This window comes from Paroedura picta, chromosome 5, assembly GCF_049243985.1.
Source record: "Paroedura picta isolate Pp20150507F chromosome 5, Ppicta_v3.0, whole genome shotgun sequence".
Lineage (NCBI taxonomy): Eukaryota > Metazoa > Chordata > Lepidosauria > Squamata > Gekkonidae > Paroedura > Paroedura picta.
In genome coordinates, this window is record NC_135373.1 from 81,447,038 (window position 1) to 81,471,560 (window position 24,523).

The following is a 24,523-nucleotide window of genomic DNA, read 5'->3' on the forward strand; positions in this document are numbered from 1 at the left end:
CCAACTTTTGCACTCTTCTCCTTCACCCGCATCAACAGGCTCTTTAGTTCCTCTTCACTTTCTGCCATTAGAGTGGCATCATCTGCATATCTGAGGTTGTTGATATTTCTCCCTGCAATCTTGATCCCAATTTGTGACTCCTCTTATCCTGCCTTTCTCATGATGTGCTCCACATACAAGTTAAATAGGCACGGCGACAGTATACAGCCTTGCCGAACTCCTTTCTCAATTTTGAACCAATCAGTGATTCCATGCCTGGTTCCCACTGTTGCTTCTTGACCTGCATATAAATTTCTCAAGAGACAAATAAGATGCTCTGGTATTCCCATATCTTTAAGAACTTGCCACAATTTGCTGTGCTCCACACAATCAAAGGCTTTAGCATAGTCAATGAATCAGAAGTAGACGTTCTTCTGGAATTCCCTAGCTTTTTCCATGATCCAGCGTATGTTGGCAATTTGATCTCTAATTCCTCTGCCTCTTTGAAATCCTGCCTGTACTTTTGGAAGTTCTCGGTCCACATATTGCTGGAGCCTAGCTTGTAAAAGTTTGAGCATAACTTTACCAGCATGAGAAATGAGTGCAATGGTGCAATAGTTTGAACATTCTTTGGTATTGCCCTTCTTTGGGATTGGAATGTAAACTGACCTTTTCCAATCCTGTGGCCATTATTGAGTTTTCCAAATTTGCTGGCATATTGAGTGTAGCACTTTTACTGCATTGTCTTTTAAATTTTTGAATAGTTCAACTGGAATGCTGTCACCTCCACTAGCTTTATTGTTGTTCAGACTTCCTAAGGCCCATTTGACTTCACATTCCAGGATGTCTGGCTCCAGGTCAGTAACTACCCCATTGTGGTTATCAGGGATGTTAAGCTCGCTCTTGTATAGTTCTTCTGTATAATTTTGCCATCTTTTAAAAATCTCTTCTGCTTCTGTGAGGTCCCTACCATTTTGGTCCCTTATCATACGCATCTTTGCATGAAACGTTCCCTTCATATCTCCAATTTTCTTGAAAAGATCTCTGGTCCTCCCCATTCTATTGTTTTCTTATATTTGTTTGCACTGTTCATTTAAGAAGGAATTCTTATCTCTTCTAGCTTTTCTCTAGCTTTTCTCTGGAATTCTGCATTCAATTGGGTATATCTTTCTCTTTCTCCCTTGCCTTTCACTTCCCTTCTCTCCTTAGCGATTTCTTGCATTTCTTTTTCTTTGGGATGCTTTTAGTTGCTACCTCTTGTACAATGTTGCAAACTCCGTCCATAGTTCTTCAGGCACTCTGTCTATCTGATCTAATTCCTTAAATCTATTTGTCACCTCTACCTCGGGGATATGATTTAGTTCATACCTGAGTGGCCTAGTTCTTTTCCCTACTTTCTTCAATTTAAGCCTAAATTTTGCAACAAGAAGCTGATGATCTGAACTGATGATCTTGCGTAGCTCAGTGAAGCTATGAGCTATGCTGTGCAGGGCCACCCAAGACGGACAGGTCATAGCGGAGAGCTCTGACAAAAGGTGATCCACTGGAGAAGGAAATGGCAAACCACTCCAGTATCTTTGCCATGAAAACCCAATGGACAAGTTCAAATGGCACTCAATATCATATAGTAAACCTGTGCTGGATTTTGGAAAAGTCACAGGAATATCAGAAGGATGTCTACATCTGCTTTATTGACTAGAAGAAAGCTTTTGATTGTGTGAATCACAACAAATTGTGGGAAGCTCTGCAAAATTTGGGGGTGCCAGTGCATTTGATCAGACTGATGCAGTCAGTCTACGAAAACCAAGAACATTGACTGATTCAAAATACTGACTGGTTAAAAATAAGTGAGTGTGCCAAGGTTATATTATCATATTATTATATTATTACTAGTATCAAAGCCCATTTTAAAAATGGGGCGTGAGAGGGTGGCCGCTTAGAAAGGAGCAGCAGGCAGGAGGGCGTGAGAGGGTGGCCACGGCTCCCTTTGGCCGGCAAAGGGAGTGGAAAGCCCCCCCCCCTGCCGGCAGCAACAGGGCTTTGCCACCCGCAGGGAGGCTCCAAACTCCCCTCCCCGCTCCCTCCCAGCAGCAGCATACCTGCGGGCCACAAAGCCCTGTCGCTGCCTCTCTCCTCGTGGACGACAATGGAGTCTGCAGCTACAAGGCTTCTAGCAGGCATGGAGGGAGGGTGGGAGCTGGAAGGGGAGGACCAATCAGGGTGGACCTGGATAGACAGGGCTGGACGGACCATGGCGACAGCTGTGCCATGGGATCATCAAGTCAGACAAGATTGAATGGCCGACAGCAGCAACAACAAATGATGCATTTATTTTTTGTAGAAACTGTATATTCTGGAAAGCTCTTATTGGAATATATGAAAAACTTTGGTTTTGGATGGTGAGTTGTTTATTGTTGAGCTGTTTCCAATGTATGTTTTTGTTTTTCTTTTGGATTTGGCATTGTGTAAAATATATTTTTGAAATTGTATGTTTTGTAGATTTATCAGCTGAGAAAAGTTATATTGACAAAAACGATTGTCTTGATTTGTTGTGAACACTTTAAGCAATAAATTGAAGGAAAAAGACTTTGGACAACTCTTGCAGAAATTGTTTATTACACTAAGCCATTCTTTGCATAGGCATTTATTTTGGTGTTCAAATATCTCTGTACAACCCGCATTTTCTTATTTCTTATTCCTAATCTGTATGGCCCCAGCTAACCCAATTTTGTCAGTTCTCAGAAGTTAAGCAGGATTGGTCTTGATTAGTGCTTGGATGAGAGACTACTAAGGAATATCAGGGTCACTGTGCAGAGGGAGGCAATGGCAAACCACCTCTGAATGTCTCTCACACTGAAAACTTTATGAGAGGTCACCATAAATTGTCTGCTATTTGATAGCACTTTCGATAGACAAAAATGTGAGTAAATCTATCATCAGTAATCAGTAAAATAATATAATAAAAGGACACCAAATGAAGATTTGTAATTAGATTATTGACATGAGCCTGATTCCAAATAGTTGACTTAACTACTTTGAAGTCTCTGCCAGCAGACAGCAAGGCTTTATTCACATACATGATTTCTTTTTTTTAAAATAATTTTATTATTTATTATTATATGAAGCATTTACAGAAAAGTAAAGAGAAAAAAGCGACCAGCTGATATGGTTTGCCATCCTCTTTTAACATACATATTCAGTTCCCATCACATATTAATCCTAATCTAGAAGTTTTTACCATCTTTCTTAGCAAAATGATTGTTAATACATATGAGAGTATGATCTGTTATAAGAATATATTCTATTATTATCTTAAGTGATATAAGATCAGTCCCCTTCGTAAATTGGCCCTGACCTAAGAGTTACTGCTGCTGTCTTGTTAGTACATATGAAGTATAGTTTGCCATCCTCTTTTAGCATACATATTGGCATACATATTCAGTTCCCATCACATATTGATCCTGATCTAGAAGTTATTACCATCTTTCTTAGCAGAGTAATTGTTGATACATATGAGAGTATAATCTATTATAAGAATATATTCTATTATTGTCTTAGATGATATAAAGTCAGTTCCCTTCATATATTGGTCCTGTCCTAAAAGTTACTGCTGCTGTCTTCCCCACAGGAAACCAGGAGAATGCTCCACTGTTCATCACATCCTTCAGGTGGTCGCAGAAAATGAAATTGTGTTTTTTTCCATAGTAGAGTATTTCTAGTTGTCCTTCTGTCAGGGCCAAAGAAGTCTCTTGCTTGATTCTTGCTTGCAGTCGCCTTTAAGTAGGCTCTGTATACTTTATCAATCTGGATCTCTTCCTCTGGTCGCACCGAGATATCTCCTGATAGCTTCCTGCGTGCTGTCGCCTTTGAATAGACTCTTTTTATTGTTGATCCAAATCACTTCCTGCTCTAAATAGACTTCCAGGTTTTCGGTGCTTTCCTTCCTTAAATCTATTTTCCCAAGTTCTTCCAAAGTGCTTTGGATTTTTACGTCCCTAGCTCTCTCCCCCTCCTGTTGATTAACTTCCAAACATTGAATTCTCGTTTGAAGTATTGCTGGCTGAGCTGTGTTCTCATCAGCTGCCTTTTCCAAACCGTCGGCTCTGTCCCAAAGCCCTTTCCTGGTCTTTTGGATTTCCTTTTCCAGCTTGTTGACTGCTTTCAGTATCTTTGAGTTCCCTTCGCATAACAAATGGAAAAGCTGTGCCTTAGTTAATTTTTCCATAGTTCTAGGCAGTCACAAACTATAAACAGAAAGTCTCGTGAGGTCTCGCGGGAGCACGAGCGATCCCAAATTATCAGTTTGTCGATCTCCGTATCAAGTCAGCTTCCCCCACTGAACTCTCTCCAACAAAACTTTAAAGTCTCTCTTTTCTTAAGCTCTCTCTTTGTTTGGTTAGTGGGTATAATTAGCTGGGAGCCTCTCACTCGACGAAAGAATTCACTTGTAAATTGGTTGAGGAGGGGGGGGAAGAGCTTGTGGGGAAAGAAAAGGAAAAGCCAGAAAACTTACAGTCTTTACTGTTGTAGACTTCGGCTCCTGTCAGTCTGGTAAAAGATGATCTGGGAAGAATGTAGGGTCAGCTGGTCGTTTCAGGCTTAGAAAGTTATTTACGACAAGGGCGCCATCGTGACCTTGAGCACATGCCGCGGCAATCCGGACAGCTTAGTCTCCCTCCCGCTCCACGCATCTGTAGGACCCTCAGGATGCCATTCCCGGTTCCTGGGGCGACCGGCGAGCGAGATTTGCGTATCTGCTCAGGTCTGCCAGGTGCGGTTGCTCCTGACCCTCAGCATGGCTTAAGAGCCGGACAGAAGCCCAGCTGTTACGGTGCCATCTTCAGTCGAATCAAAAAAACCACATACATGATTTCTGTGTCATGAAGTGCTTTTCTTCAAGAGACAGGGCAGGGGACAGGCCAGCTGTAGACTAAATTAATCAGGAACTTCTGTGCAATATGCAATGATATCCAGCTATGCCTTTGTGCTGATTCCCAATTAAGCTAATATCATCAATAGATTATTGAACTATAGCCTAAATTTGCTGACTAAATTTCACAATACAGTCATATAGCTTGGATTCCATTTTGAAAATCTTTGCTGATGGAAGGATTTCTGTCAGTGGAGCAGAACTCTCTACCTCTCCTGTATCACTGCAATCCCCAATGCCTCCGGGACATACTGCTTTTGGAGACAGGCAATATCAATGAGGCTTATTCTACAACTGCCAAATTAAGATTATTTTACTTTCCATCAATATTTACCTTTTTATGTTGGCTCAAATGTTCACTGGGTGATGTTCCCAGAATGAGATATGAATTTTTAAAATAAAACTATCACAGAGCTCACTATACCGAGAGATTTAGAATAGAAGCAAAGTGTGCCAATATAAGAAAGATCTTGAAATTCTCTCTCTGTCTTTCCATTATTCCCATTCCCAATGGAAATGATAAATATCAGAGCTACTGTTCTTACTTGCATCCTGAGCATTACTAAACAAGTTGTACAATAGTATTTAATATTTATTAAGAAATGTACTTGAAATCAAGTCCAGATAAAGGTACAATCCCTAATGTGGGGGGTCTGATGTCCCAGAATTACAACTTATCTCCAGACTACAGAAATCAGTTCCCCTTAAGAAAATGGAAACATAAAACGGCAAACTTTATGGCTCCCTTCCCAAACTCTCTAATTCCTAGGCACCACTCCCAAACATTCAGGTATTTCCCAAACTGAAACTAGCACCCCGAAACCCAGTTCATTTCGGTATCCAGGATCTCATTTGGTCTGTTATCATCATACCATGTTAAATAACTTTATTAATCATTATTTTGGCCTTCAAGCCACAGTAGATTTATGGAGACCCTGTGCGGTTTTCAAGACAGGAGATGTTCAGAGGTGGTTAGCTACTAACTGCCTCTGCGTCATGGCCCTGGAATTCCTTGGTGGTCTCCTATCAATATACTAACCAAGGCAGTCCCTGCTTAACTTCTGCAATCTGATGAGATCTGGCTAACCAGGTAAGGGCTAGTAACATTATAGTATACTGTAAACAGACAGGTATATACTTAGCACATGAATCCTGTGAAAAATGTGACACACTTTTAATCCTAGACATTTTAATTTGGTAAAATATATAAGTATTCAAAAGGTATACAAAATCTGAGATGATTTTATGTGCCTTATTTAATATTATGTTAAATTGACAAGTTCAGTCACTGTATTTCATTACTGATAGAAAGATCTTCTATGTGTTCTATTAGCTACATAAGATAATGTCCATTGTTCCTTAACTATAACACAAATCCACTGAGAGTTGGAAATAGAACGTTAATTAAAAATTGAATGAACAAACTACATGAATCAAGCAAGGCTTGTTCTCTCTTCAAATGGAGAAGAGGCTGAATGCAAAAATAATGCAAATGAGATACCTTGTTTTTCCCTAATTAAATTATGGAGAAATATCCTTATTTTTAAACACTTTCATTCAAAATTGGCAACTGTTTTAACATTGTCCTTTCAACTGTTAGGTCAAAATGTGTTATTCAAAAGAAGTAATATTTTTCCCAATGAATTTGCTTACAGGTAGGCAGCATGTGGGAAAAGCAAGTAGTTCTTTCTAGGCACTAATCTTGTAGCCAGGCAATTGCACACAGAAGCATTTTGTAACAACAGGCAGAACTGACATCCTTCCCTGAGGCACCTTGACCATTTATGCACTGGAGGTTTCATGCATAAACAGTCCTTGACCGTTTATGCACTGGAGGTTTCATGCCAGGCTGCAGGCTGGAGTTTTAGTCGTGGCAGGTAGCCCCACCTCTTCCTGCACCCACACGGGGGACCATTTGGTCCTGTGCTCCTCATCTGCCCCCGATTTTTTCTCCTGCGTGGGAGCTGGGGAAGTGAAGTTCCCAGTGCATAAACGGTCCTTGTGAGACATCCTCCTTCTCAGAAAGTTCATCAAGGCAAATGCAGAAAAAGAATAGTACAAACTTACAAGAGGCATTCTGGCATCTCAAGGACCATTTACGCACTGGACGTTTCATGCCAGGCTGTAGACTGGAGTTTTAGTTGTGGCAGGTTGCCCCACCTTTTCCTGCACCCACACGGGGGAGCATTTGGCCCAGTGCACCTCATCCACCCCCAGTTTGTGCTCCTGCACGAGAGCTGGGGCAGTGAAGTTCCCAGTGTGCAAAAGGTCTAGGAGTGGTTGTGCATCCTATACAGCTGGATACATGGTGTGGCTTTGTGAGTCTCAATCATGAACATAAGTTGGAGGATAATGCTAACCAAAGCCATGGCTTTTAGTACAGTGGCTAAGGTTCCTATGCCTGATCAGCCATGAAATTTGACTGGCTGCTTACGATCATACTTTGATTATTTAGATTAGTATACCTATATGCTTCTCCCAAGAGATGTCACAGGGCATAAGATTGTGGAATAGTATTCAGAACTGTCAGGAAAGCAAAGGGTCAATGGGTGAGGAAAATAACAAATAATCACAGCCCTTAATTACTAAATGGGATATTCCTAAATTATACCTATCTACATTTCCTCCAGCCTTGAAATTATCCCCTAATACCAGGTAGATAAGTGTGTGGGATTTGTGCAATGACACTCAGAAAATGGATTATTCTTGGCACAGATTTATTTAGATCACCCCAAAGACCTTATTTTTCTGTAGATGATGGTCTTTGGACATCTATCTTAAAGCACTTCTTTTTCTGTTGTGAAAGGTTCTGGCATGATGACTCTCATGCATTTCCTTTTCACAGGCAAGCTCCAGCATAGGGGTCTGCAATTCTTGACTAAAATCAGATACTGGGCTTGGTGAATTTTCATATTCATTCTCCTTATGCTTGCTTCCTCCCATCTACTCTTGAGGCAACCCTAGAACTCAGTATGAATCTCACTCCAGTTTTCTTCCATGTGCTGATCACTGTTGACATTAAAGGTGACACAAACACGCAAGAAAGAATCAGATTGAGGGAGAGGATGGGACAGAGCAGAAAAGAATGAATTTGGTCAAGAAGGGATTACCTGCTCCAGCTTCTCCAGCTGGCTTTCAGCTGCCTTCTTCCCCATTCTGCAGCCTTACTTTTAAAATGAAATATCAAAATATGAAAGTCGAATATCACACATATGGGTGATGTTGTCCCAAATGACCCCTCCAGTAGCTACAACCCTATGAGTATATAACCGTTTCCTTCCATATATTTTAATAGCTTTAAAATAAAAACTGACTGTTGTCAAGGTGGAACTGACTCATGGTGACCCCAGGACAATGAGGTTTTCAAAACAAGAGAAGATCAGAGGTGGTTTACCAGTGCTTTCCTCTGCACAGCAACTTTGAACTTCCTTGGTGACCTCCTAATCTAGTACTAACCAGGGCCAAGATATAATAACTATCATTAAGTCACAACTAACTTACGGTGACCCCTCATGGAATTTTTAAGGCAAGAGATGAGCAAAGGTGGTTTGCCATTGTCTTCCTCTGCACAGCAATCCTGGTCTCCTTTGGTGGCCTCCCATCTAACTACTAACTGTGGCCAGCACTGCTTAGCTTTCTAAGCTCTAGAAAGATCAGGCTAGTCAAGGCTAATTAAGGCTCCAGAAATTTTATACTGAAAAGACATTATTTTGAAACATGCAATGAATTAAAGTTATAAAAGTTATAAAAAAACTGAAAATATTTGCTATCATAAGAAAATTAGCAAAGTCAAGTGGGATCAGATCAAAGCCACCTAGTTTAGCATCTCCAAGAAGCGATTAGCAGGTGTTCTCTGGAAGCATCTGGGAAATTATTAGATTTTTAAAAATACAAGATTTGTCCCTCGTGTACAAGTCCCATCCAGTTTTAATGAGAAAACAGTAAAGCTTTCATCATTTTGTCCTACTCAATGTGATAAATTAGGCTCCTGTCAGTGGCTGGAATCCAAAAAGGTACTTTAGCAGCACCCAAGAGATTGGTTATGGCCAGTGGGATTTTTGGCTTCCTTTCCTTTTAAACACTCATCCAATGTGTCATATCAAAAATGGTTTTATAAAAGCCTCCTCAGTTTTAAGAGTGACATGCCATGTGCATGGGGGTTGTTGGACTGATGCTGTGTCAGAAATCCACACTCAAAGCTCCCTCAGGGCATATGAAACAAGTTAAATAGTGCTGAAGTGCTATGCAGACTAACTTTGCTATTCCTATAGTAACAGATGCTATTCTATAGATTAATATATTAAACAGTATCCTTAGACTACCCCTAAATTTTGAATTCAACTTTTCCACATTATTTTATTCTGACTGTTCTAACACATAAACAACAAAATCAATAGGGTTATCATGACAAATGTCCTCTTTACCCAACACAAGAATCATAATAATGTTGAGAATCTGGAGAACATACAATTCTGAACCTTGCAACAGAGTAATCATAATTATACTTTAAAGTGGAATGCATTATTCAGACTTACTTAGTTCTCTCTGACCATCCTGGCTTAGTCCACAAAGAAGGTACATCACAGCAAAAAACGGAAGTTGTTAAGCAGCCAGTCACCTTTCTTTTTTAGTCTATATTTTAGCTTCGAACTTGTCCACAGGCATCAAAATCCATCCATCCAGACTTTATAATTCAGAAGTACTAATGTCTGTAAGTCCTTAGTAGTTCTTCCAGTAAGATCACATCAAAATCCTGATATTCCTTGGGACTCACCCAGGTACCTTATATCCAAGCAACACCACCAACACCACCAATGGCTACAAACAGAGTTTCAGTTTAGTGTACACATTTCTCAAATTGCCATGTGGCAGCAACATTTCCATATCTGTTTTCTTATATTATCCTCATTAGCAGTTAATTTATTTGTGCTTGAGTGTCAGATTTATGGAGGAACATGGCATAGTTCAGTACTATAGTCTCTCAAATGATACTTTTAACTTGTGAGATGTAACTCTATGAATTTAAATACAGGTTCTCAGCTTTGTATCCATACAGCTATTTTAATAACCACTGGTGACTAATTTTAAACAGAGCAACTACTTTTATTATCTTCAAGAGAGTTCTACTTCTGTACTGCACCCAGCTGCTAGTCTAAATTTAATAAGGTTATGGGCAAACAGAAACCCATGCATAACAGATTCTCTACTTTCAGCACTCCACTTTCAGCACTGTAGCAGAATTTCCTGACTAGGCCATTAGGAATGCACTACTAAAATCAAAAAGAATACTTAAGCAGGAGTTCAATGCACACAATGTTTAATACTCCTAACTCTAAAAGAAAAATCTATAGTGTTTTACCTATGAAATATCATCCATAAAACAATAGTGTAAAATGATCTGATTACCTAGGTCAACTCACTGACCTCAGAGTAAATCTGGGTCACACAATGAAGCTGGTAGTCAGTATGCCTGGTGTTAAAGTCTTGAACCTTCCACCCAGCAGGTCTTTGTGGAAATTCAATTCTAGACAAAGCAAACAATACAGGAATCCAAACAGATCAGCCAGCAAAGACCTTATGAGCAATAGTTACTACAGGGCTCCATCATAAAGATTGACTATTTCACAGTGGCATGTATTAAGGACACAATCCTAAAGCAGATTTGTAAGGTTCACTGGATACCAACTAAGGACTTTTTCCAGTAAAAAATCTGCTAATGCTACTGTACTATAAATCCCATGCCAGCTTGGCTATACCAGCACAGATCATATATACACGTTTTAGCGGTAAAACCCTCATTTCAGATAAGAGAGCATATGATATGGCGCTACATCTCCCTGACCATATGTGCAAACATAGAACTCACATAACGGGAAATGATGGGAACTCTAGAGAAATGGTACTTTGCAATCAATGTTTTTATTGCAGTTTATTATTGTAGTTTTCATACAACTATGGATTCCTAAATATCCACAGAGACAACAGTACTGCCACAGTGAAATGTTAGGATGCATGCCATTTGCAATGTGAGAAGTTAAGCAGGAAAGTGTAATTTCCTTTAAAAATCATTTTTTGTTTAACTTTTTCATATTATTATATATTCAAGTTTTTAACTTGGTCTTACCTTCTTATAAAAGTTACAACATAGTATTTATCTGAATTTGTAGCCTGATTTGGAGAACATTTTAAAGCCGATCAAAAGGAAAATACTACATTCTGACATATAAAACATGTATGAAGAAGAAGGAGGAGGAGGAGGAGGAGGAGGAGGAGAGTTGATTCTTATATGCCGCTTTTTCCTACCCGAAGGAGGCTCAAAGCGGCTTACAGTCGCCTTCCCATTCCTCTCCCCAAAACAGACACCCTGTGGGGTGAGTGAGGCTGAGAGAGTGCTGATATTACTGCTCGGTCAGAACAGTTTTATCAGTGCCGTGGCGAGCCCAAGGTCACCCAGCTGGTTGCATGTGAGGGAGCGCAGAATCGAACCTGGCATGCCAGATTAGAAGTCCGCACTCCTAACCACTACACCAAACTGGCTCTGCTCAGAATACATTACAGTATAGCTAAGAAGACTGTGTATTGCATTAAACTGATTCTAAGGACTGTTTCAAGTTATAGATTGGACATGTAACTTGCTTTTTCCCTGTAGTGTTTGAAGTAGATGAGCATTACAATGTATCGTTTTTTATTTCCAGCATGCCTACATGGCTTGTGACAAAAAAGTCCTCAATGCATTTCAGACAAAACAGTTTAAAATTATTCAACACAGAACAGTTAGCTAGTCCTCTAGAGTTTTTACATCTCTTTGAAGATAAAAAGGGGATCTTGATCTCTCAAGATGGCACTTCACTGATCCAGAATCACAACCCCAAAGACATGCTTCTGGTAGAAACAATCTAGGATAAACGTACTGCAAGATATTCAAATAATTTAACAAGTTGAACAAAAAGATGTGCATATGAAAAAAACCCAATATATTTGGATCAGGAAGGGTGAAAATGTTGGCATTCTGGATTATTTGGGCCCCCAATGACATTTTGCAATTTGGATTTTGCTCCCCTCCCAGAAGAATTATGAAAAATATTTTTTTTGGGGGGGGGGTCCATTGTTCTCTATGGGGACAATTGTTTCTGAGAGGCTGAAGTGGCTGTTTTTCAAGCAAATGCACCAAATTTGCAGAAAAAACTAGTCTTGACTACTCACTAAATCCTTACCAGGTTTCAAGCGGTTTGAATTAATGGGTCTAATGCTATGGGCTTCTGAATAAAGTGCCCCAGCCATCCTCCTTGTTTCCATTGGGAAACAATTTCATGCTTTGACAACTACTCTTTCTGTGCAGTTTTCTAGCTAGTTCCCTATCCATCTAACCTTCTGAAAATCCAGTCTGCAGTCTTCCTGTTTGCCCATCAGAACATCATGTCAAAAAGCCTTACTGAAATCCAGGCAAACAACATGAACTGAGTTTCTATAATCTAGTAAGCCCCTTACTTGGTTAAAGAATGATACCAAGTTGGTCTGGCAGGACCTGTTGGAGACAAATTGGAGACTTCCCCAGATCAACAGATCAACAGAAGTTGGAGACTTCCCTGGATCAACAGATTCATAGAATCATAGAATCAAATATTTACAGATCACCCCCTTTAAAATTTGCTCCATTATCTTTCCTGCAACAGAGGTCAGACTCAGGCCTGTAGTTTCCCAGGTCATCATTCCTCCCTTTTATGAAGACTGGGATAACATTAGAATATTCTAACCATGGGTTTCAACTGTCACCTCTGTTTTGATCCTGATCATTTGGATTCAAATGAATGAAAGCAGTCCTGAGTCACTTCAGTTAAAATCCTCTGCCATTGTTCCTCTTGATAAAATATGTATTGTATTCTTCATGATGAGAAAAGATACAGATTCTACGAACACTTGTTGCTATTCTAACACAGTAAGACTTTAGTCTGCCTGAAAGAGTTTCATGCCCTTTAAAGCTGACTGATAGCATTCAAGAAGGTCAGGATGCTTGTGAAGCATAAAGGGTTTCTGGCTTCTCCTTGTCAATACAATCAAACACCTCCATGGCTAATTGAAACACGTATTCTGAAGTGTAGCAGAGAAGAACATTTAGTATCAGGTTCTAATGTCTTGTTTTAAATTTTACATGTGGGATTTTAATTTCCACAACAGTCTCTATGATAACAGAAGAGCCCCATTAAGACAAATAATAGAATTTTTGTTTGTATATACATGCATGCATAATTAGTGTAATGGGATCAAAGCTAGGGAAACCTTCTATTTTGACCCCTTGCGTCCCATTTTCCATCAGCACACATTTACATGTGAGCAAATGGAATAGATTTTACCCACCAATTCCCCCTCATTCTCCTCAGCTAGCAGCACCAGCCTCCAGGATAAGAAAGGAGGGCTCTGCAATGGCACCTGGATGGGCAGCTGGTAACTTCTCTACCATTCAGTTAAAGTGGGTATAGTTCAGTCCTTACTCCAGCTCCGAGGACTTTGTGTTGAGGGACTGTGGCAGGATATGGTTCCTTCATCAGTCCAAGGCACAAAGAACACATACCTTCACTGGATAGTTGGCCTAGTTTTCTGAAAGGGCACAGGGTCTCTAGCAAAATACTTTGTCGTTGCTACCTTGAGCAACCAACTTTAATTACAAGAAATTGTTTCAGTACATGGGGAATGTATATGTTAAATGATTAGTACACTGGATATTGAAGTCGTTGACAGTTTTATTTTAATAAAACTGGATAGTACCCCAATTTTTATTTCAGAAAATGAGGCAAACCAGAAAGGGCAATGAAAAGAAATAATATGTTCTTAATTCAAATATAAAACCTGTCAAACATCTCTGCTATCTGTTAATTAATAACCATTAAAAAGCATCCCCTGGGAAACAAGGCCATTTGGAGTATGTGCACATGAACTGGATTTTTTTAAATTACTTAAATGATTAATAAATAGTATAGCACCAGTCCTATCCAGCTGTGTGAAAATAAAGAGGGTTGAGAGAGACATCTTAGTTGTTCATGACCTATTTCACAGAAAGATGAAAACACTTGTAATTCAATGGATCTTTCAATGACTCTAATTTGCTACAAAGAATTTTAGTGAGTACAAGAGATGGCCTTGTATACTTTCATTTTCACTGAATTGAGAAACCATGAAACAAGAATGGGTGGCTGGGAGAGTATATATTTTAAATAGGCATTATTACATTGTTCTCCCTTTGCACAATTTCTGCAATCTCTCCTTGCCTTTATGATCTCTGTTTCTGTAATCTCTCCTTGCTTTTATGCAATCTTCTCCTTGCCTTCAGCTATGTTTGACATGGTCGAACATGAGTTGTTGGTCCACCGCCTTGCTGGGGCCAGGATCCGAGGGACAGCCCTTCAATGGCTGTGCCCCTTTCTCTGGAACCAGACATAGAGGGAGGCAGTGGGGGTGAATTATTGCACCCTTATTGACTCCCTTGCGGGGGTGGTACATTATTTAACATCTTTATGCACATTCTGGCACAGCTGGTACACAATTCTGGACTGAATTTCCTTTTTGATTTTGGGCAATTTAAATTTTTCATCTGCAACAAGCATGATTGATCTGGAATGACCTTACCTCCCTCCCCCCCCCCAATATCCTGGAGTGGTTTTAACACTTGATATTTGAAAAATCGGCATTAGTAAAGGTGCAGCTGTCTGCTTTCCCAGAAATAACTTGTCGCTGCCTTGTGGCTCCAATGGTGTAACAAGGAAGTCTGTCCCTGATTGGCTGGGCACCAGTTCAAAGAATTCCTAGTTCCTGGTTGCAAGATTAAAAAAAAAAAACTTTAATGCGACTGTGCTTCACAATCCACACTTCTGGCAGTAGACATTTGCCTCATTCTATGAGAGGCTGCTGCTGTCTTGTCTCTGCTCATCTCGGCTACCCCACCCGCCCACAGATTCAATCCCTGTGTGGTAGGAGTGGCTAAGATATCAGGGAGGCAGTTCTCTTAATTCTGGGTCCTCGGCTCTGCTTGTCTCACCTCACCCCCCTGCTTGTACGCTGCCTTGTGCAGATGGGTTTCTGTTTCAAGTTGGGAGGGGGCACAAAAACTCAGGTTCAAATTCAGCAGGATCGAAAGCAGAAAAACAAAAGCTCTGTGCAGATTCAGCCCTAGAGTAGATTACTGCAATATGTTCTATGTGTGGCTGCCCTTGACATGTGTTCAGAAACTATTAATTGGCACAGAATGCTGCTGCAGCCAAGATGTTGACAGAAGTAGATTATAAAGACCATATCACTCCAGTCTAGTTCCACTTACACTGGCTTCCAATTTGTTTTCAAACACAATTCAAAGTACAGTTTTTGTCCGATATGGTCTGTGACTAAACTGTCTAATTCCTTATGAACCTACCCAACTATAATGGTCATCTTCATAGGCCCTGCTTTGGATGCCCGATCTTCTAAGATTAGGCAGGTGGCAATCTGGGAGACAGCCCTCTGGATTGTAACAACAGAGATCTAAAATTCTCTCCCCAGGAAGATTAATCTGTCTCCTTCTGCTAGTGGGTGACTACCGTAGTTTTTAATGTGTATTTTAACAATGTTTTAAACACTATCTTCATAGGGCTTGGTCCCTTGGCCCCAGATCATCCTTGTCGCCCTCCTCTGTACCCTTTCAATTTTATCTACGTCCTTCTTGAAGTGAGGCCTCCAGAACTGCACACAGTACTCCAAGTGTGGTCTGACCAGTGCCGTATACAATGGGACTATGACATCTTGTGATTTTGATGTGATGCCCCTGTTGATACAGCCCAAAATGGCATTCGCCTTTTTTACCGCTGCATCACACTGCCTGCTCATGTTTGGTTTACAATCCACAAGTACCCCAAGGTCTCGTTCACACACAGTGTTACCTAGAAGCGTATCCCCCATCCAGTAGGCATGCTTTTCATTTTTCTGACCCAGATGCAGAACTTTACACTTATCTTTATTAAATTGCATCTTGTTCTCATTTGCCCATTTTTCCATTATGTTCAGATCTCGTTGAACTCTGTCTCTATCTTCCGAAGTATTTGCCAGTCCTCCCAAATTGGTGTCATCTGCAAACTTGATGAGTAGTCCCTCCACCCCCTCATCGAGATCATTAATAAATATGTTAAAAAGTACCGGACCGAGCACCGAGCCCTGAGGTACCCCGCTACTCACCTCCCTCCAGTCTGATGAAACACCATTGACAACAACTCTTTGAGTGTGGTTCTCTAACCAATTCCCTATCCACCTGACTATCGGAAAATCCAGATTGCAGTCCTTCAATTTATCCATCAGACTCAAATTTTGTTATACTACTTCAGACCAACAGAACTATCCACTCGAATCTGTTTTAAATTGTTTTAATTAGGTATGTTTTAGGGTGGTTATTATAATGTTTTTATAATGCTATTTTGCTATGTGTATTTTAAATTGTCAGCCAAGAAAACTGTGATATAAAATTTGTAGATAAAATAATTTCCCATTCAGCTGTCTTGCTCAGTGTTCCCCAACCTCTGGGCTGCGGACCGGTACCAGGCAGTGAAACCCTCGGTACTGGGCCGTGCGGGGGGGGGGGAGGCGTGGATGCCGGCATGACTGCGGGTGCACCTCTCTCCTCCCCGTGGCACGGTGCTGTGCTGGGAGTGATCGGCCGGCGAAGCAACCAATCGCTCCCAGTGCAGCAAGCACTGAATTGTGCTTGAAAACAAATTGGAAGCCAGTGTAAGTGGAACTAGATTGGAGTGATATGTTCTTTATAATCTACTTTGGTGCTATGCTGCCCAAGCTGGCCACACCCAGTAGCAGCTGACTCAGAGAAGGCTGAGCAGCAAGCCCAGCCGGAGCAGAGTCAGGGTTCAGTCCGAGTCACTGGGAGTTAAACAACTACATGGCGGAGCAAGGCAAAGAATAGTCGAGCAGTCCCAAGGTCAAAGTCCAGAGAATCCGATAGTCAAATAAAGCCAGTTCACTTTACCAATGCCGTAGTCAAGATCGAAGCCATGGGTCAGTTGAGCCAGAGATCAATCAGACATTCACAGGAACAGAGCTGGTCCGGAGGGTAGTTGCATAGATTGCATCCACGCCGAAGAGTTGCTTCTGTCTTCCTAAATACAGGCCAGCTAATTAGCTGCACCGGGGGAATGACTCACCCATCCTCCCCCGGAGCTAACCCAGCTGGCCCCCATCTATTCTAGCAGCATGCCTGCAGCCTCTGGCTTCTTCAGTGTTCTGCCAACCCCACCCTACGGTTTTGTCTGAGTCGCTCGGGCAATCCATCTGAATCTGATTCAGACTCCTGCTATGGCAGTGTCCACGATTTCTCATATGCCCGGCCTGGCTGACTTGAGCAGCCCTCCTCAGCATCCCTGTCAGAACCCCCTGTTTCTTCAGCCTCCTCAGCCAGAGCTGACTCAGCTGCTGGCTCCAATTGCTCTGGCAACCCCTGGGAGACGGGAGGCGGCAGAGGGGGGGGGTGACAAGTGCTCTCTAGTGGCCGCCATAGCTGGGGCTCCCCCTTAGCATGGCACTGCACAGCTGCTGCTGGCAGCGTCCCCCAGCGGGTGGCAGGAAGTCAGGGGTGCCAGTGGGAAAGCAAGTGGAGCAGGGGCTTGGGCTGTAGCAGCGACGTCCCTTGGCAAAAGACTTCCCCCCCTCCCAGGCCTCAGTAAAATTGTCAAGCATTTACCGGTCCACGGTGATAAAATGTTGGGGACCACTGCCTTATGCCAAGGACTCTGGCTCAGGTTAATTTAACTCATAAGGTTGTTATATGGATAAATAGGACCAAGTACATTGCCCTGACCTCTTTGGATGAAGAGCAAGATATCCAGAACAACAATATATTGTGTGCCTGCAAGTGCCTCTGGTTCCTTGAATGACTGCGTCTGGAGGGGAGTCGTTTAAGTATCCACTTTTAGTTCTGCTCTCCAGCCTTGACAAGGACTCTTTGAACGTGTGCAAATGTGTTTAGGTTTAGAGAATAAATTGGGTCCATACTGTAAAAAAATGTTCCAAGGAAAACCTTTTGTATGCAAATATATAGTTAGAATACCCATGAGCATCCTTAGTTTGGCAAGGACACAGTTTTTCCCGTGACTTGCTCCAAACAGCTGAATCACTATAGTTAAGTCTCCATATGACTCTTAAAAAAAATTAAAGCCATGAATTTAAACCTTGGGGAGCTTCAGATTGCATCTGCCATGTCCTATAAAGCCAAAAGCAATCTGAAACCAAAGTTAATATATCCTTTGACACAGAAATCCAATAGGAATTACCCCATAAACCTCCTGTTCATATCTTAGTAGCAAGATGCCAATCAGTATAACTGACAGGTGAGGATATGATGGTCTGCATATTGCAGGACCTGTCAATAGCATCTCATTTACTTTGCCCAATGCATTCCAGTGTGAATCACTGAGAACTGAGCTAGCCACATCTGCAGCTGCCTTGGGATCCATTTCTAGGTCATTCTAGACTCAGTGTGATAGTATCTTTGTGTCTGGGCCTGATTATTCTATTTGTGCTGCTGCTTAAGCTAATTATTTATACATAGCATACAAAGGAGAAGAGGGTTTTTTATGTTACTAATGATGATTTGTCATGCTGTACAGGCTTACCAGGGAGATTTTACAGATACACTAATTTTCTCTCTCTCGAAAGCGCTCCAGAAAACGTCAATGCTTACTTCAGCATTTTAAACATTGAATAATGTCTTCTATTTGTAGTGCAGTACACCTGTATTGTCTGGTCTACTTTATTCATTCAATTTTGTGTGTATGTGTGTCTGCACACACCCACACATACAAACACACAGAGAACTAACTACAAGTTTTGAAATGGAAAAGAAGAAATTGGGGAACCCCCCCCCAAATGATTTTGGTATAGACCCAACCATCTTCTAAGGAATGTTCCTCTAATTTAAGGCTGTTCCTCTATCACTGTGGAAAGAAGGATGACCCATTTATTTCCAGAAGAAATGTCACTGATGTTGACAAACCATGCATCCTACCATACTACTAAGATGTCAACACATGCCTCATAAAAGCTAACTACAGTTTAATGTTTGAGACAATAAGTGTACATATACACCAGAATGCTAGGGAAACACAACATGCTGTATGCCAAAGGAACTATAATGCCTAGGATCTCAGTCTTCCTTATAAAACCTGCAAACCTCTTTTTCATCCTAGAATATTTAGTTGCTTTTAGACAATGAATTATTTAAACCATCTGAAAATAATCTGCAACATTCTCTGTAGCAGTTTCACTGTACAATTTAGTATGTGCAAAATTCTTAATTCATTTCTTTATGGAAAATATTTCCAAAGTTCACAGCTTGTTTTATAGGTTTAATTCCAACATAAATGAAGGTAATATTTTGCTGGATATCTGAGAATTAGTGTCTTGGGGCAAATATTAACTCCAATTTTGGATTTCCATTTAAAATCAGAGTAGAAAAGATACTGAAAATAATTCAGTTTGGTATTATTGGAGAAGATCCAAGTACATCCAAGGAGTTTTCATTAGAGTGCAATGTTTATGATCCGTCTGATCAAAATATTAAAAATTGATAGATTTCTATCCACTCGTTTGTGACGTTTATACAGTTTCTTCTGCTATCAGGATTCAAGGTATTTTCTTGCAATTAAGTCCTTTTTGTCTTGATTTAACCTTACAATTTTTGTTATGCTTGCTTACAGACCTCCTTAGTAGCTTCTATCCATAATTAGTTCTTATGTACATCCGTTATAGTTCTACCCTATTCTACAATCATAAGCAGTCTTTCTACATTTACACTACATCATTTGAGTTCTTAACATGTTGTTAATCAATATAAATAACAAAAAATGGCCAAAACAATATTATTACTTCCGAAAAACTAAATATTATTTTCATTATAGACTTGCTAGCAACAAGAAAAATGCTTGGAAAGCTTTCTACAACTAACAGTCAGTGATTCCATGCCCGGTTCTCACTGTTGCTTCTTGACCTGCATATAGGTTTCTCAAGAGACAGATAAGATTCTCTGGTATTCCAATCTCTTTACAAACTTGCCACAATTTGTTGTGCTCCACACAATCAAAGGCTTTAGCATAGTCAATGAAGCAGAAGTAGATGTTCTTCTGGAACTCCCTAGCTTTCTCCATGATCCAGCGTATGTTGGCAATTTGATCTCTAGTTCCTCTGCCTCTTCGAAATCCTGCCTGTACTTCTGCAAGTTCTCGGTCCACATATTGCTGAAGCCTAGCTTTTAGGATTTTGAGCATAACTTTGCTAGCATGAGAAATGAGTGCAATGGTGTGGTAGTTTGAACAATCTTTGGCGTTGCCCTTCTTTGGGATTGGAATGTAAACTGACCTTTTCTAATCCTGTGGCCACTGCTGAGTTTTCCAAATTTGCAGGCATATTGAGTGTAGCACTTTTACTGAATCGTCTTTCAAGATTTTGAAGAGTTCAACTGGAATGCTGTCACCTCCTATAGCTTTATTGTTCCTCAGCCTTCCTAAGGCCCATTTGACATTCCAGGATGTCTGGCTCCAGGTCAGTGACTACTCATAGTGGTTATCAGAGATATTAAGCTTCCTCTTGTATAGTTCTTCTGTATAATTTCGCCACCTTTTAAAAATATCTTCTGCTTCTGTCAGGTCCCTACCATTTTGGTTCTTTATCATACCCATCTTTGCATGAAACATTCTCTTCATATCTCCAATTTTCTCAAAGAGATCTCTGGTCTTCCCTATTCTATTGTTTTCTTCTATTTGTTTGCACTGTTCATTTAAGATGGCATTCTTATCTCTTCTAGCTATTCTCTGGAATTCTGCAGTCAATTGGGTGTATCTTTCTCTTTCTTCCTTGCCTTTCACTTCCCTTCTCTCCTCAACTATTGAGTTTCCTCAGACAGCCATTTTGCTTTCTTGCATTTCTTTTTCTTTGGGATGGTTTTAGTTGCTACTTCTTGTACAATGTTGCAAACCACCGTCCATAGTTCTACAGGCACTCTGTCTATCAGATCTAATTCCTTAAATCTATTTGTCACCTCTACTGTATATTCGTCAGGGATATAATATATTCATCAGGGATATATAATTTCCTCAGGGATATAGTGCTTTTCCCTACTTTCTTCAATTTAAGCCTAAATTTTGCAACAAGAAGCTGATGATCTGAACCACAATCGGCTCCTGTTCTTGTTTTTACTGACTGTATAGAACTTCTGCATCTTTGGTTGTAGAGCACATAGTCAACCTGATTTCTGTGCTGATCATCTGGTGCTGTCCATGTGTAGAGTCGTCTCTTGGGTTGTTGGAAAAGAGTGTTTGCTATGACCACTGTATTGTCTTGACAAAATTCTACCAGCCTGTGACCTGCTTCATTTTGTCCTCCAAGGCCAAACTTGCCTGTTATCCCGGATATCTTTTGGCTTCCTACTTTAGCATTTCAATCCCCCATGACATCATTTTTGGCATTGCTTCTAGAAGGTGTTGTAGGGCTTCACAGAACTGGTCAACTTCATCCTCTTCAGCAGCAGTGGTTGGGGCATAGACCTGGATTACTGTGATGTTGAATGGTTTGCCCTGGATTAGAACTGAGATCATTCTGTCATTTTGGGGATTGTATCCCAATACTTCTTTTCCTACTCTTTTATTGATTATGATGATGATGAAGGCTACTCTTCTGAGAGATTCTTGCCCGCAGTAGTACCTGATGGTCATCTGAATTAAATTCACCCATTGCTGTCCATTTTAGTTCACAGATTCCTAAAATGTTGATGTTCAGTCTTTTCATCTCTTGTTTGACCACGTCCAGCTTGCCTTGATTCATGGATCTGACGTTCCAGGTTCCTATGGAATAAAAGTCTTTACAGATTTGGACTATCTTGTCACCACCAGTTCCCTCCACAACTGAGCGTCCTTTCGACTTTGGCCCAGTCACTTCATTCATTCTGGCGCTACTCGCACTAGCTGTCTGCTCATCCCCAGTAGCATATTGGACACCTTCTGACCTGAGGGGCTCATCTTCCGGCGTCATATCGTTTTGCCTTTTGGAATTGTCCATAGAGTTTTCATAGCGAAGATACTGGAGTGGTTTGCCATTTCCTTCTCCAGTAGATCACCTTTTGTCAGAGCTCTTTGCTATGACCTGCCCATCTTGGGTGGCCCTGCATGACATAGCTCATAGCTTCACTGAGCTACGCAAACCCCTTCGCCATGACAACACAGCGATACTTGAAGGGGTGTGAGATATCCAGAGTACACTTGTTTTAGCTAACAAACCCATCTCTTTCCATTTTACCGAAAGGAACTAATGCCTTGTAAATCTGATTCCATTGTGGTTTTACAAGCTGCCATGTGAGCTGCTTCCAAAACAGATGGCTGGGCTTTGCCCACACAAAGTGTTGGCACAGCTTTATGCATCTTCACATGAATGAAATGGAAATAACTAATACCTCACAAATTCCAGAACTGGAATTCTTCCCAGCATCCGACAAGGAAATGCTATCATGTCCAGAACTACTTGGCAATGCCTGTATGACCATGTCTACCCCCTGAGACCTTTTGGCAATGTTGCAATATTTTCTTTCTGGCTTTGCCAGTTCATAACTGAGACCAGTCATCCTTCAGAATGCCTTTCTTCAGTGCATTAATACATATTCCAATCTATGAAAGATCTATGGCACTCTGAGGAGGTATATTAAGGCTATGTCCCCCAAAAATATAATCACTATATCATGTTGTTGTTATGGTGGTGCAAGTGTCTTATTTGGCCAGACATGTAGAGGAAGATGGCCAACACAATACTAGTTGATGTGTGCAGGCTCCTTGCCTATTGAGTCTTTTTACTACACAGACCAAGGTTCATCTTTTTGAATACTTCACAGCAAAACATACAAATATGCATTATTTTTGTTCTGATTACATAAGCCTTATAAACCAAATACATCCTTTGCTCATCATAGTCCAATCACTAGTATCTCAGAATCATAGAATCATAGAATCATAGAGTTGGAAGGGGCCATACAGGCCATCTAGTCCAACCCCCTGCTCAACGCAGGATCAGCCCTAAGCATCCTAAAACATCCAATAAAAGTGTGTATCCAACCTTTGCTTGAAAACTGCCAGTGAGGGGGAGCTCACCACCTCCCTAGGCAGCCTATTCCACTGCTGAACTACTCTGACTGTGAAATTTTTTCCCCTGATATCTAGCCTATATCATTGTTCTTGTAGTTTAAACCCATTACTGGGTGTCCTTTCCTCTGCAGCCAATGGGAACAGCATCCTGCCCTCCTCCAAATGACAACTTTTCAAATACTTAAAGAGCGCTATTATGTCCCCTCTCAACCTCCTTTTCTCCAGGCTGAACATTCCCAAGTCCCTCAACCTATCTTCATAGGGCTTGGTCCCTTGGCCCCAGATCATCCTCGTCACTCTCCTCTGTACCCTTTCAATTTTATCTACGTCCTTCTTGAAGTGAGGCCTCCAGAACTGCACACAGTACTCCAGGTGTGGTCTGACTTGTGCCGTATACAATGGGACTATGACATCTTGTGATTTTGATGTGATGCCTCTGTTGATACAGCCCAAAATGGCATTCGCCTTTTTTACCGCTGCATTACACTGCCTGCTCATGTTTAGTTTACAATCCACAAGTACCCCAAGGTCTCATTCATCTTCCATTTCTCTCATGTATTGCAAAAGAGGATAGTCACACAATCCACATACACTATACCTACAAAAATGAAACAGAATGAAGCAAAAACAAAGCAACAGTATGTTATAGACTTTAGAATCATAGAATCACAGAGTTGGAAGGGACCTCATGGGTCATCTAGTCCAACTCCCTGAACTATGCAGGACACTCACAACCCTATCGCTCATCCACTGTCACCTGCCACCCCCTTAAGCCTTCACAGAATCAGCCTCTCCGTCAGATGGCTATCCAGCTTGTGTTTAAAAATTTCCAAAGATGGAGAACCCACCATCTCCCGAGGAAGCCTGTTCCATTGAGGAACTGCTCTAACTGTCAGGAACTTCTTCCGGATGTTGAGACGGAGTTTCCTTTGAATTAATTTCATCCCATTGGTTCTGGTCCATCCCTCTGGGGCAAGAGAGAACAACTCTGCTCCATCCTCTACATGGCAGCCTCTTAAATACTTGAAGATGGTCATCAGATCTTCTCTCCAGGCTCACTGGTAACAGCTGGCTCTTCCCCCCAAGTCATACAACAGCCAGGCAGCCACAGGGGGAAGAGGCAAACCATTACCAGATGCTCCCTTATAAAGGGAAGCACCCGATTCCACCACACAAGCTCAAGCATGCATCCCACCAGCTGAGACGGGGAAACGACGGCTGGAGCTCCAGCTCGCAAGTGAGTGACCACCTTGGGCCATGAATCCCCCACACCAGCAAAAGCCACCCGGGTGAGTCCAGGTTGCTCCTAAATTGCACTTTAAAAAAGTCATGAAACTCACAACAAATCACAGGAGTCAGAGCCTTAGTTGTATGGTAGAGATGACTGCTTTCATGCACACCAATGGAAATACAAAGGAACTAAACAATAATTTCTTTTAGTAATAGGAAAAGGTCACAGTAACCTTCA

General features: G+C 41.2%; 1 protein-coding gene across 16 annotated transcripts in view; it reads right to left on the minus strand.

The window, feature by feature from the left end:
- The window catches only part of GRIP1 (glutamate receptor interacting protein 1), a 380,704-nt gene that overhangs the window by 116,162 nt on the left and 240,019 nt on the right, over window positions 1-24,523 (minus strand). Inside the window, exon 1 of one of the 16 annotated variants that reach the window (XM_077338733.1) lies at window positions 9,445-9,505. The exons of the other annotated variants lie outside the window; for them this stretch is intronic. Coding sequence (XP_077194848.1) covers window positions 9,445-9,490 — 46 coding nt within the window. The 5' untranslated portion in view covers window positions 9,491-9,505. Of the gene's footprint in view, window positions 1-9,444; window positions 9,506-24,523 lie in introns of those variants that run through there. 16 annotated transcript variants of the gene reach the window in all.